The sequence below is a fragment of the Amia ocellicauda genome, chromosome 13, assembly GCF_036373705.1.
Source record: "Amia ocellicauda isolate fAmiCal2 chromosome 13, fAmiCal2.hap1, whole genome shotgun sequence".
Taxonomy (NCBI): Eukaryota; Metazoa; Chordata; class Actinopteri; order Amiiformes; family Amiidae; genus Amia; species Amia ocellicauda.
The window spans coordinates 25,774,635-25,789,124 of record NC_089862.1 but is presented as its reverse complement, the minus strand read 5'-3'; the positions used below and the strand labels follow the sequence as shown (position 1 = coordinate 25,789,124).

General features: G+C 36.0%; 1 protein-coding gene across 2 annotated transcripts in view; it reads right to left on the bottom strand.

The window, feature by feature from the left end:
* The window catches only part of kdm4c (lysine (K)-specific demethylase 4C), a 209,996-nt gene that overhangs the window by 120,269 nt on the left and 75,237 nt on the right, over positions 1-14,490 (bottom strand). For both annotated transcript variants that reach the window (XM_066720364.1, XM_066720363.1), the window contains exon 9: positions 826-1,019. In XM_066720364.1, coding sequence (XP_066576461.1) covers positions 826-1,019 — 194 coding nt within the window. The remainder of the gene's footprint in view (positions 1-825; positions 1,020-14,490) is intronic.

Sequence of the window (14,490 nt, the reverse complement as noted above, 5' to 3'; positions counted from 1 at the left end):
TTTTAGATAACAAAACTATTCTAGAAAAAAAACCTAAAGAAATGCAGATGAATTCCAGTTAAATTGCATGGCAATACTCTATATCATTATGTTAAATTGTCCTTTAAAAAAATAAATAAAGCGAGAATTGAAATAAAGGACAAAATCCCAAATAAATCTGGCCCATGGAGTTTTTCAGAGGTGGTGCCAGCACTAACATCCAGGCCTTCAGTGAGATAAGCAGCAGCATGTGTGGGTATACCCTAAGCCAATCTGTTTACGTCAAAGATGCAGAATCTCCAACATTTCTGACTCAAATTCAATCCCTGAGCACAGGCTCACATTTAAAGGCAAACATCATGAACTCTCCATTTTAAGATTAAAATTATATTTGTATATTTGTAATCTTTCCCTTTTAGATAAAAAACCTGCATAACATATTTCAGGACACAGAGGAGATCGTTTCCATGTAAACTGTCTGCATATGGTTATGGAGAAAAGAAAAGAAAAACCCACAGGATATCACAGAGGAGACTGAAAGGACATGTCAGACTTGTAATGTCAAACTAACAAGGTAAAATTACACAGTTATTTTAGGAAAATAACATGAATTAGAATTGTGCACTGCAAAAAAGTGCGAGATGCAGGGGAGCGCTGGCTGAGAAAAAACCCTACAAGTGAGCGCAAAGACCTTTAAAAAAAAAAAAAAAAAAAAAAATCACAGACCCATCGAAACAAAGTCATGAAAAACAACACAGACCAGAATAGTATGTGAGTAATAGCTATGTATGTATGTATGTATCCATCTATCTCCATCAGTGAAGAAACAATGAAGTGTGGATTTACCTTTTAGACGAGGCCCCTGATCTCTTCCTGCGATGGATCCAGTTCTGGAGCTCAGGTGTTGAGCTCGGGGTGGGAAGTGCATGGTCAATAGCAGACACATCCTTGCCCTGCTTCCAGACCTGGTATCTGTCTGGTTGGAACCGCTTCACAAAGGGATCCATTGATATTTTCACCATATCCTTACTGCAGGTGCACTGGAGTGAAGAAGAAAACACAGCAGATTGTGAGGCCATGGTGGTTTGCAGCATAAATAAATAAATAAATCCAAGTGCCAGTGTTATGGGAAATACTGTTACTTTTCAGTATGGAACTTCAAACAATTAAGTTCAATTTTAAAGATTCGGTTTAAAATAAACAGATGCTGATGAGAAGTACTCTGTCAACAGGACGTTTTATAATCAACTGCGCCATCTCAATTGAAACAACAGCTTATTATCAGCCTGTGCTGTATGTCCAATAATGGCACTTGCCTTCTGCTGTTGAAGAGCAGCAATGTGGGATTTGACAGTAAAATTCATGCTGAGTGGGTCTATTCTTAAATTTTTATTGTCTTAATTTGATGAGGTTTTTATTTACGCCCCAGAACTTAACTCATGATTTTTCATATGTGTGTAGCTGTTGTACAGATGGTTTGATTTGGATGGATCTTAGAAAGAATATCAAACCAAACCAAACTTTTTTGTTGCAGGGCTAGACTAAAGGGCCAACAAGGACTGGTTTTCCTGTTACCCACCGATTACTAGAGCTGGCCATCTTAATTGAAACACTGGGAGAGAGCAATAAATAAATAAATAATAATGACACATAATGCAACATGCTCATTTAATTAACCATTATAATAGAAATAGCAAAGAATCCTATCTATCCATTGATGTACAACAGTATTCAACCAATGCATTTATTATCATTTAGTTCCAGTTATAATAGATCAGCTACAGCTATCAATCCTGTCCTAATGACTATTTTCACATGGCTTATCACAATGAAACATTTTGAGCATGGATTGATATTTGTTTTTTCATTTTTTCAAGTTAATTACTTCCAAGACCAACATGCAATGATAATGTGCTTGACCCGATTTCCATTTTGAAATAACGCATATAGCGCCATATAGCGTGTGTTTAGAACCTTGAAAGCAGAACTCCCCTGTTGTTGAACTAGATCAATATATAGCAACATCAATTCTGAATACAAATGGATGAAGTGTTATCATAATCATAACACCAAAACAGTCAATTGATTATCTCTCACAACATGATATTTCTGACCAGACTATTAATTCCTTCTAATAAGTTTGGTCTGTCAACTTTTTGTGTGTTTTCCTTTAACCATTATACTGCTGCTCTTGAAATGGCTCAAAAAACTGCGTCATTTTCAGAGGTAATTTATGCTATAGTTTCGGCAACAAATCACTTGTCTTGCTGCATACTCACACATCGTCTGACTAACATCCTGTATAGTGCTGACTTGCAGCCTTTGTAAACAAGTCACAGGTAATTGGTTTATTGTAAAATGATGCATATATGGATATTACAAAGCTACAAAACTTCAGTTAATATAAAAGTGTCATCTCTTCCAGTCCTAATACCAGTTTCCTTCAACAAAAAGGAAATAAGTTAGCAAACAAGTAATAAATAAATAAACAAAACAAATACACACATAAAGCGTATTAATTCATACATTAATTATGTGATTTATCTGGACCTCTAATAAAAACTAAAGATATCTAGTGTTATTTTATATGAAGAAATAGTCAGTGCTTGCACAAGAAGCACTTTGAAGAACGCTCTAAAATCAATGACAGCCATGATTGCCTAATTATGGATCTGAAATAAGACCGGATTTTGGTTAGGTCAGATATGACATGTTGTACCAAATTAAATGTCAAACAATGTAAATGCTGTGCTGAGGTTTGATTAGTAAGGTTATGGATCATGTTAAAACACTGTGAAGAATGAAGAGTACAAAGGACGTTTTTTTTTTTTTTTACTATGTGAGATAGCAGATATCAACCTATCAATATATTTAATTCAATTTTGCAATTTTAATATTTCTGTCTCAGCACAGCACAGCACAGCACAGTGCATTATTGCTTGAACAGACAAATCTTAATGTAAACACGGGAAGACAAAAGATGGACATTTTAAAGGCGTTGTTTGTCCGATTCTGAATGTACAACAAAGCTTTAGCATGTCCTTTAAGAAGCATGACACTCAATGTAGAGCTTACATATATCTTCTAATCATACTCAAAACATTTTGCAGGAGTCAAAGACAAAATGAGCATATCCCTCTTTTCAGTGGCAAGTAATATGACTTGCCAATAAGAAAACTATTTAAGAATAAGATGTTTCTGACTTATACTGCAGTTAACTGAATCTATACCTTGGACAGTTCTAAGCCTATTTAAGAGCAGACCAAATACTCAAAAAATAATCACAGGCAATCTGCTCCGAAACCCATAGAAGCTATTACACAACGTCTCGTGTACACTTCAGTTCACTCTGTATGTGCTACTTATTACCCTGTTCCATTTTATAAATCCTTAGATGCTTCACTAATTATGACATTTACAAGTTGAGCAAATCCTCCCACCAGAAGTGGTGAATGTAAGATAAATAAAACATAAATCATATTGCTTAAGCAGCAATATAAGTAAGATGAACATACACTGAATATTTGGCTGACATGTTGCTTTTAGTATGAAAAGATACATTATTGGCAAATGGGCAATAACTATATTTCATAGTCCAGTTGTACTTATTGCAGCAGTTTGTGAGTTAGGGAAGCCTTTAATAAAATTCAATATAGTCACTTAAAATAATCCTAATAGCATTAATCTTGTACCATCAGGTAGTCCTCTGTGCAAGCAAGCAGGGTGGGAACTGAGCATCAGTGAATTAGTTTCCTCACAAAGCCAGGATAGGCCAATACAGAGAAATTGAAATTTAATATTTACATTTTTTTTCACAGGTTGACCTTTTGGAAATATGACTAATTCATTCAAAGTTGAGGGTGTAATTTGTTTTTGTTTTCCCAATATGAAAAAAGACAACATAAATATCACAAATTATTATTATTATTATTATTATTATTATCCAGGGCGACTTCCAAAATATAAGAAATAAAGGATATATTGGTTATCAAATAAGACAATTTCTTATGAAGTTTGTAAAGGTCATTTTATACATTCATTTCACAAGGCTCTTAAATTCTACTGCAGTGGCTTTTTATTATTTTATTCTGCCAGGTTATCTTACCTAGACACCCCAGAGATCAATAATGTCAAGCAATTACATTCTGTACTGTACCACTGATTAGGAAAAGCACAGTGGATTCTTGCAGACAATTACAAAGATTGTCCACTGGAAATCCTTTTATCATTAAGAAAAGCAGTCATTAAAACAAAGACGTGACTCTGCCTGTTCCCTTTCCTTTACACTTAGCTGGCCACGAATCCGAGACATGCTGCAACACCACGATGACAAATGGTCCCTTAAAGAGCATTTTAAGAGGATTACTGTCTTTGCTGTTGGACACAGCGACTGAAAGCAGCCTGGAATAGAGCCAATATATTAGCCAGTGTTGATTTATTGAAGGAAGAAGTACATCAAGAAAACATCTACCCAAGAAATGTGAGAGGGGAAGGTGATGATTTATAAATTACGTGCAAGCCCTCACTGCTTAAACGTGATCCACACAAATTTCATGCAAGACCTTACTGATTACATTTTCTTTTCCAGGGGTCATTAAGATGAGCACATCTTTGATGCAAAGGAATTTAGCGTGACATTGTATTGCTATCAGCTCCATCATTACGTTATATTAATGATATTTAATATTTTCTTTTTCTTTTTATTGTGTATTGTAGCATATATATAGATGCTTGTGTGGCCACTCCTTCTTTAAAACCCATTTTATAATTCTCTCTGATCAGTTATTAAAGCATTCAATAATTACACTGTGCTCCGTTTATGGACTTTTGGCAACCAAACAATCTTAGTTTTGAAGTTTATCCCTGTGTTGTTCCTCTTTATATTTTTCTTTAACATAACAAGGTCAAAGATTAATACTGGTTTGGCAAATAACATCTAGACCCTTAGAGGGAAGTACTACAGGCAGAGTAATAAAAAATAGAATTATAATCGTAAGGCATCGAGTTTACAGATGAAAGAGATTTACTTCAATCTTTACTACTTTTCTTGACATAGATTTTTTTCATGTCTCTAAAGATTATCTTTCTCACAATGTTATTAAATACTGAAGTATTTCTACAGTCGCTTTTAAAACAAACTCACAAATGGGTTACCTGACACACTGACACCAAACACAAACTTAAAGCCTTTTTCTGCCACATATTGTGTAACAGAAAGCAATTATAATTACTTAGGTTTATCTATTCCTCTCCAGAGTTATCTAGCTCCTTTTGGTTCAAGCATATATCAAGAGGAGGGCCCTTGTGTTGCACTGTCTGGTATAGTCACTGCCCCCAAAATATCTGAAGCCCTCAACAATTCCTTTTGAGCCTAGTTGTCTGGCTTTGTAATAATAATCATAAAGCATTTAAGAATCAATCAAGATAAGAGGGACTGTATTATACTTTTGGTTGGTTTAGAAGTAAAAAAAAATTGAAGGTGAGTCTGTATCTTTACTAGATTTGAAGCAGATTATGGATGAGTGGGAGACAATATAATTCAGCAGGGTTAGACACTCAACAGAGATGGGGATTTCTCGCCGGAAATCTTTGTCTTTGATTCCCTAAAAAACAAAGAAACAAGGCTCTTGAAACTGTGACAGGGATTGAATCTGGGATTACATTTTCATAGGTTGTGTTTTTCTGGTTAGGTTATATCATCCTGAATTGTTGTTTCTATTGGCCAAACAGTATTTCAAACACAAATATTTGCAACTGATTGCCATTGCTTTAACCATAATTGGTGACCTATTCTCAGACATTTAAAAAAACACATCCATTAGGAATTCCACATTGAACTGAAGTTTTCCATTCTATTCTGCCTATATGCCTCTGACTGTTGCTTGATTGGTATCCTGAAACTTTTCTATGATACTTAAGAACAATTAGAAGCATGTTGGTAAGAGTATTTTCACTCCAAGAATCAGTAATCAGAGAAGAGATTTTGGTTTATTTAATGAATGTTAGATTAACTAAATCCTCTCTGATTTCCATATGTGGACTAACATGTAAATACTACCACGTTGACTAAACTTTTCTTAACAGAATTATGAATTCTGCATTATGAACCAAGTAAAAGCTTAGCTGGTTATGCTGGTGGTGGCTGATGTCAGGAGGAGGCTCAAATATGAACAGGTCATTTGAATGTATGTGAGTGAAACATGATTCACAAGTGGCATTGTGAATGAAGAATGAGAACAATTGTGTTGGATATAAAGTGAAGAAATCAAGATTTGGGTTTGCTGAAAGAAATGTGGCAGAGCAGGTGTTTCTGTAGCCTTCCTCTTGCTATACTGGTTGGAATGAAATTGGAATACTGAATATTATGCAGTGGCGTAACTTTAGTTTCAGAAGTGTGGGGGGGCATTCATTGTGTGTCCAATGATGGGGGGTATTCTGTCAAGTTGTGGGATGATTCCACCAATACACCTCATAAATAAGAATGAGCGTGTCTTTCATAAAGTGAGGGGGGGCACCTTGATTGAGGGGGACAAATTTACACTCTCTCAATATTGGGGAGGGACAAGTCCCAGCAATCCTCCTGTGATATTTTAAAAAATAGGTAAAATCTACTTTGTCCATTTGTCAAGTGAAGGACAATTCTAAATGCATTTTAAAATGTTTAAATAATATGATTACTTAGATACCCAAGCCTAAAGCTGCCAATGTTTATCACTAAGTTATTAAAATTAGTACATTAGATTGCTGCATAAAGCATATGATTTTGTTTTATGAAAAAGTTAAATTGATAAGTCCATCAACATTCTAAAATTCAAAGACAATTAAGGATGTCAGAGAAATTTAAACAATTCCCATCCTCCAGATGAAGACTTTCATTCGAGCTTGTCATTTTAATTGTATGTACCTTTGTTCACATTCAGTTGTATCATAGTAAGGAAAGAAAGCACAGATCTCTTGTAAAAGTCCATTGTCTCCTTTTTTGTTGTTTATACTGCAGAGCAAGGGGACACAAGTTTACACGATTCCCAAAAAACTGCAGGAGTATGTGTGTGTGTGTGTGTGTGTGTGTGTGTGTGTGGTTGTAAAGTTAAGTGATTTTGTTAGCAGCAGCTAAGTAAAAATATCAAATCACATTTTTTTAGAAGACATATTACATTGTAGTCGGCCAGTGAGTTAGATAAAGGGAGTCATATATTTGACTATGACAACAAGCACAGAAGCCATTGTGGGAGACTGTCAGAGAGACGTTCTTGGTTGTTGTTGGGGGTTTTTTCCACTCCCAAATGGGCATGTTATGTTTAATGGGGAATGAAACACAGATCAACATTTTTCTTAGGGGGCACCTGTGCAGAAAGGTGCACAAGGAAAGACAAGGAAGTAGAAAGTGTGCTGAAGCTACAGAAACAAAATGTATTGCAGGCATATGAGGTAACGTAGACAAGCTCCCTACACCTAGTGCTCGCACTACAAGTAATTTCCCTTGGTACATTGCTCATATTGACTACTGGGGCTGCTGTGAGAAACGGATGGCTTAAGAAGAGACACGTCTCAAGGCATAAGACTGGCCTGGATATGGAGATCAATCCACAGAAGAACTGACTGCTTTTTGACTTGCATTTTGTGACACTGTATGCTTCTTTTTAACATTATATTTTACTTTTTTAAACTTTGTGATTCATAACCCCAAAACACTGCAGTTATGATGACTCTTATCTTAAGCTATGGTATTTCATGTCTCACTGATATAGCCTGAAAAGTTGGCTGGTGTCAGAGCTCCATCAGCCAACAGGGTATTACCATACAGAATGCCCAAAGGGTGCCACAGTGAAACAGTCACATACATAATGTGTGCACAGCTTGTCCTGAAAATTTGTTCCCCTGCTTACTGATTGGAGATCAGCTTGGTTTAACAATACCTTACCTCTCTTTTTTCCTTAAAAAAAATAAACATTCCCAAGTTCTTCAATTTGGCATTTAAAGCTCTATGGTGGCCAAGATAGAAACAAAATATGGTGCTATTAATTATATTAAGAGGGCTAGAGGGAGGATGTAGGTGATGTAGTCCAATTAATGCTGCAATAAAACTGTGAAAATGTTTCCCAATTTCCAAATTCATACATTTTTGGCACTGCAATATTCATCCATGTATTATTGTAATTTCCTGAAATTACATTCACAAACAACTGGGGTAATATTTCAGTAAATTACATTGCTTGTGTTCAGAGGTAGGGCCAATAGTCTTCACCAGGGTGTCATTTTTCTTGTGTTATAGTAATGCTCACAATGTACCACAGCTAAGGGCTCAAATGTTGTAAGTTTCCACCCAGTCCTATTTTTTGGAATGACATGTAAGCTATGGTAATGTCATCACAGACGGCCGTCATTGCTGTGTGAAAGGGCATCATAGTGGCTGAAGTGAACATGCATGTAATTCATGCATTTCTAGGAACCTGCAAAGGTACTTGGGCTCCTGGGTTCCTAGACAAGAAATGAAGTTAATTTAGATAACTCCATTTAAGAAAATATCAACCATGTAATTCAAATAAAGTGATATACTGTAGAACAAGACACATTTTCTATAATGAAACATTAAAGAAACAATGTAAGGTAACATCAAGGGGAAGAGAAAAAGAACGACATTGCATCTTGACCAAAAAACCATCTTGCTTTGTTATACAGTCTATATACAGTCTAAAATACTGCTGCCCACTGTGATCTATTAACTGTCAAGAAAGAAATTTGCTGAAATATTTTATCCATGTACTGCAGCACAAATATGAATTGCAGCAGCTGTCTATTGAAGGAGGAAAAAGCCATTCACTACCTCTTTTTGACAAACTTTAAATTAAACTTTACAGGAAAGAAAACTTCACAAGACACAAAAAAAAAATGTAAAAATTAGACAGAGAAAACATGAAAAGCTGCTTATGTTTAAAAATACATTACATACAAAGTTGATGTGTCAAGTCCAATGTGCATGTTATTTACTTAACAAATACTGTTGTTGCTCTCACTCAACTGGTCCATTTCCATTTACTCATACTAGCCAACTTTGACTTAGTAGATGTGGTGTGGGGATATTGAATTTCTCTCAGATGTAAAATCAGGGGCTTTTCTTTTCAACACCTAAGGAGACCTGCCCTTCGGTAATGTTTTTTTCTTTTAACAAACGATGCACAGAATAAGTTGGGATAGGGTTTGTTTTGATTATTCGCATCTCTAATATTTCTGACAGAGAGTATCAACGGCCAATCACTCACACTTGGGAAAGATGGCATCTGTACAGGGTTTCCCATTGCCTGGACTCGGCTTTATGTTCTGCTCTCAGATTAGCTGAAAAGGAAGGGCTTCGGACGTTCTTTCCTGGAAGCATGTGATAACACCGAGGCAAATGCTGAAACCTTCATTCATTACACATCACACTCGGCTCAGAGCAGAAGCTGACATGTGCACCAGTGTCTTCTCTCTGCTCCCGTCCTTTAGATCAATGGCAATTCTGCTTATTTATTTGCAGATTGAAAAACAAAACAAATAAAAAGCTGTATGTACTTGAGTTTCATCTACAGAAGGGGTCAGAATGAATTTGTGGAGATTTATATGGCCATGCAACAACATATTTTGGAATACATTCAAGAATATTGTCACTGATATCAGATTTATTTACAGATAACGTTATATTATTTATTTTAAATCAAGCACATTTTGTATGGCACAAAAATGAGAAATTAATCCTTCTGAAATATTCATTACAATCTGTGTGCAACCCCCTACTGTACTTTAAGAAAAGAAAGAAAAAAATAATAACAAGAAAGACTTTAGTATGCTGAACCTTTCAACATGACATTTAAATCTTCTGCACTGAAATGTTAAAAGAACATTGTTATGGATACAGAGAATTATTTTTCTTATCAGGTACACAGATAATTTAAAACCTACAAAGCAATTAAATGACAGCACTTAACCTTTTATGAAATTATTGTACAAGCCTAGTCAAGCGTTCGAAGACTACAGATATTATCCTTGTACCTTGTTCTTCTATGACAGTTTTAAACCCCCTCAACAGTTTGGCGAAGAACTGAGCATAATAAAAAGAAAGTACCAGTAATAAAGCCTTTGTGGCTTGTTTAATTTCCTCATAAACGGCCTTCCCTATCTGGAGGTCACGTTACTTTGATTAAGTAAAGTGAGCAATACCAAAGTGTATTCTTCATATCAATAACTGTACTGTTAATATCAAAGATTCACATTGTTTAAAGCATGTTCCCATCTGAATTGGCCGCTGAGGTTTTCTTACTCTCATACTTCAAAATATAGCATAAAATGTTACTTTAATCTTTAATCATGCATCTTAAACTTAGTATCCCTATGGCTCAGGTGGAGTATTATAGGTGGTTGTAGAAGTATTGATTCAGCTGGGTGATACTACTGGTTGGGGGGACAAATTCAGGATGTGATCCATGTGATGAAAGAAGGTTTTCTCTGTAGCTGCTTATCTTATGACAATCAGGTCACAGTTTTTTTTTATTTTTTTTTATCCATTTTAGTTATTTAAACTAGTTCAACTACTGTAAAGTCAAGGCATTTTTAGTCAAAGTATTAGTAGTAGTAATAGTAAAAGCAGTGGTTCAATACCATGGGATTGTATTTGCACACTGTACATTTACATATAAAGTGATGACTGTCAGAAAAAGGCAATTATATGATTGATAATTCATTGGACTCCAAGGTGGTACCAGCCTTGGCCTTATGCAGAGCTCTTACACATTGTGAGTTCAAGATCAGCAGTCCTGGGGTACTGAAGTCCAGCCCATTCCTGGTACAGAACATGAGTGAGTAGGTCCTGGGAAGTGGGTTTACTAGCATGGATTTGCAGGGACTGGTTACTCAACCAGGTTAGTAACTGATCTATTGACTGCTCAAAAAGAGCTGCGATGCCCTTTGAAGTATTGTTGAGGTTGGCATCACCAGGGGTGCAGGTTTTGTTTCAGAATTGGGGGGGGGGGACTGGCAATATTTTGCGTCCTCTATGCCTATGGACGCTTCTGACAATCCCACTCTAAACCTACGCCTATGGGCATCACATCAAACTTCAGCTATCAATTCAGCCCTCGTGTTTCTTAACCATTAAGTAATCTAAAGCTACAATTCCCTAGCCACCACCAACTGTAACTGTTAAGTGACCAAAATTGTCACAAAAATGTCCATCTGTCATTGCCTGATCAGTCACTATAAATAAAGCACACTGGGTTTATGGACCAGTCCATGTGAACCCATTCAAAAATAAAAAAACACTTCCCGGGACTCTCTGATACAGAATGGGTGTAGAAAATGGCTTCACTACTGCAGATGGTGGTGTCTGATGTCAACCACGCAATGGATGAGTGGTGCAGCCTTGCAGAAGGCAGAACGAGGCCCTCATAAAGGAATACTTCCATACATATGTTAACAGTGCTGTGTCCAGTTCCAGAATAAACAGGTGTTCTTTCCAAAAGTTGGGAATCTATTTTCTTATGTCATGTTTAATATATGAATCAATCTGCAAGTAATTGCAACCACAAGCCAAAACATAATGAAATAAAATAAAACTCACAGAGGAAGAGAAAGACAACACTGCCCTCTGGCTGCCACAACACTAACCTTTTCAATTACAGTGGCAGATCCATGTATCTACAGTGCAGAGGTTGGTATATTTGTCATATATTGCCATGTCTCTTACCTTTTATGACACCATGAATTTCAGAAATAAACTCCAGTTCAAGAATGATGCCTAAATCCAATAAAATACACTAATTCTAAAATCCTAATAATTCTATAAAATCCTACTTCAATACCAGATTGTAGACGGAAAACTAATCTTATTGATTTTTCAAAGGGAATAAAGCAAATAGCTAACTATGATTATTATTACTTGATTTCTTAGAAGACACCCTTATATAGGGTGATTGTTACAGAAGATGACATTATTTTTACATTTTACCCATTTATACAGCTGGGCATTTACTGAAGCAATCTAGTTAAAGTACCTTGCTCAAGGGTACATCAGCAGTGTCCCCAACCCACAACCCTCTGCTCCAGAGCTCCAGAGTCCAGAGCCCTGACCACTACTCCACACTGCTGCCCAGTGTATATACAAAGGGGCATCACATTCTTCGCTAACCTTCCTGAACAATTCTGACATTACATATATTCTCTACAGAAACTACTTTTGCAATAGGGATCGAGCATCAATACCAGAAGCAAGATCTAAATACAAAATTCAGTGTGGAATTACATCCATTATTATCAATATTACTTCCAGGATGTATATTTATAATGAATTAATAATTAAAGAGAGAGAAACAGCTTCTTTATATCAATAATAATGGTACAGAAATATGACGAATAAGAATGCTCTATGAGCCTTTATTCAATGTAGTTATTGCTGTGCAATGGGACTCAATTTGGCAATGGTGATAATGACTTTCCATTCAAAGGCTGTTTTAAAATCCTGTCTCGTCTCAAAGTGTCCTGTTAGACACAGAGTCATATGGTCACACTAACACAGAGTGTAGCTGCTGCAGGGAAGACAAAGCCCGTGCTCTTTAGATGTAATCTTTTCTTAAAACATCACATCCTAAAACACCAAAGGCCTCACCTGAGAGGTATTTACAGTAGCCAAGATTGTGATTAAAAGTTATTAAAATGTATTACTAAAATATAACAGAAAAATCAGATACCCAACACAAGTTCATGTAAAGCAATATTTTTAGTGACTGTGCTAGTTCTCCTTCAAAGCATTAGCAAAGGAGTGTCCTAAGGAGTGTGTGAAACTGAACAATTCCTTGATGTAGCCACGGTATACTGTTGTAAACTGCCAGACGAATACAGATGTACTGTATTGCATCTGTTTATCAAGGGGGAAATGACAGCATAGATGTAAAGAACTCTTCTAGTTTTATAATTCATAGAGCTTTTAGAAACGTACACAACTATATGCGATTCTTCTTTTAAGTCTCGGCTACTGTTAAAAGTTATGCACCGGTTAGGCAGTTCCAAGAGCATAATTTCCCCCGGTTATCTTATTTAGAATAGCATGTCACTGTCAATGCTGCCATTAAAGCTTAAGGGGAAAGAAGAATGAAAAAAAAAGCTTTCCAGCAAATGAAGCAAGGAAATTAGCGTTCCATCTGACTGACAGTCCCTACACCATCGTGCTGAAAAGGTGTCATTTACCTTAATTTGATTGTTTTTCCTTGTCATTAATGTGGCTTTTATTTAGCTCTCCCTCATTACGATTCAATACAGGAATATCTGAGTACACCATGCCTATATTAGAGGAAGTATGAAATTAAGAAAATAATCACTGCAATCCTACAAGCTCGTTAAAAGAATAACTTTTTCAGTTTTTGCATTATCAGTTAGTTATTTGAAGCGAGATTCAATTTAATTATTTTATTCCACTTTTTTCTATTAACAGATTCAGGGATATAGCCTATAACTATGCATTTTCAGAAATGTACCCTTTAGAGAAGTCCTGAAATTCCAATAGAATCAAATCAATAGACCATAAAATGCTTTACCATAACAACAAGACGTGTTTGTTTAAAATAATGTATATTTAGCCAAGTGCATGCTGCAAGGTGTAGGCTGCCTCCTTAGACAAACTATACCTTTTCTAGCTTCTTCGTATTTACGTATTCAATGTAAGATTAATGCAAATCTCTATACAGAAGAAACAGTTTACAGTGTATATGACTTGTATTTAACAAAGGCACAGTTGGCAAGTGCCTGAATCCACCTTTATATTCCATCATACACAACTTATTCTAGTTATATTCAGCAGAAACATCTTCCCAATTCCTACAGTAACACAATTTCAGAATATCAGAATTCCATACTATTGTTATTATTTTCCATAACACAACTGACTCATGCCGCATCTATACTGCCTCGTCACCTCATTTTTACATTCTCCACAATTCTCCACTGGTGTTCCTCATAAACTGATATCTTCCATTTCACCTTTCCTTCCGATAAGACACTAAATTCATATCCCGATTGCATGTGGTCAATTAAAAGCCCATGGCATGATCTGACAGCGAGTGTGCTAACTCCAGTGTGCTGGCAACATTGAAATTCATGCATTGGAAATAAAAAAAATTAACTAAATTTCCCGCTCAAGTTTAATTGGCTGAGTAATTAATCATTCCTCAATTATATCTGTGTGTGGTGAAATGCTCTCTACTCTCAGCTTGTTTTCCTCCATGGAGCCCAAGCGTGGGATCTTATACAGTTCTCCAGCTATGTCAGTGTAAATACGCTTCCTGATGATTATTTGTAGGAGCGGTGCTACATGATTTAAGAGTACTTTACTGTCACACCTGTCAAAACCCCCCTGACTCAAGTATATTCATGGCCACCTCTTGCGTTGCTCTTATTTTAATAAGGTCTGACTGTTGCCGGGCTAAACAATAATTCTGAAGCAGAGTAAAGCTCGAGAGCAGAGTCATAATTCACTGCAACCAATTATCA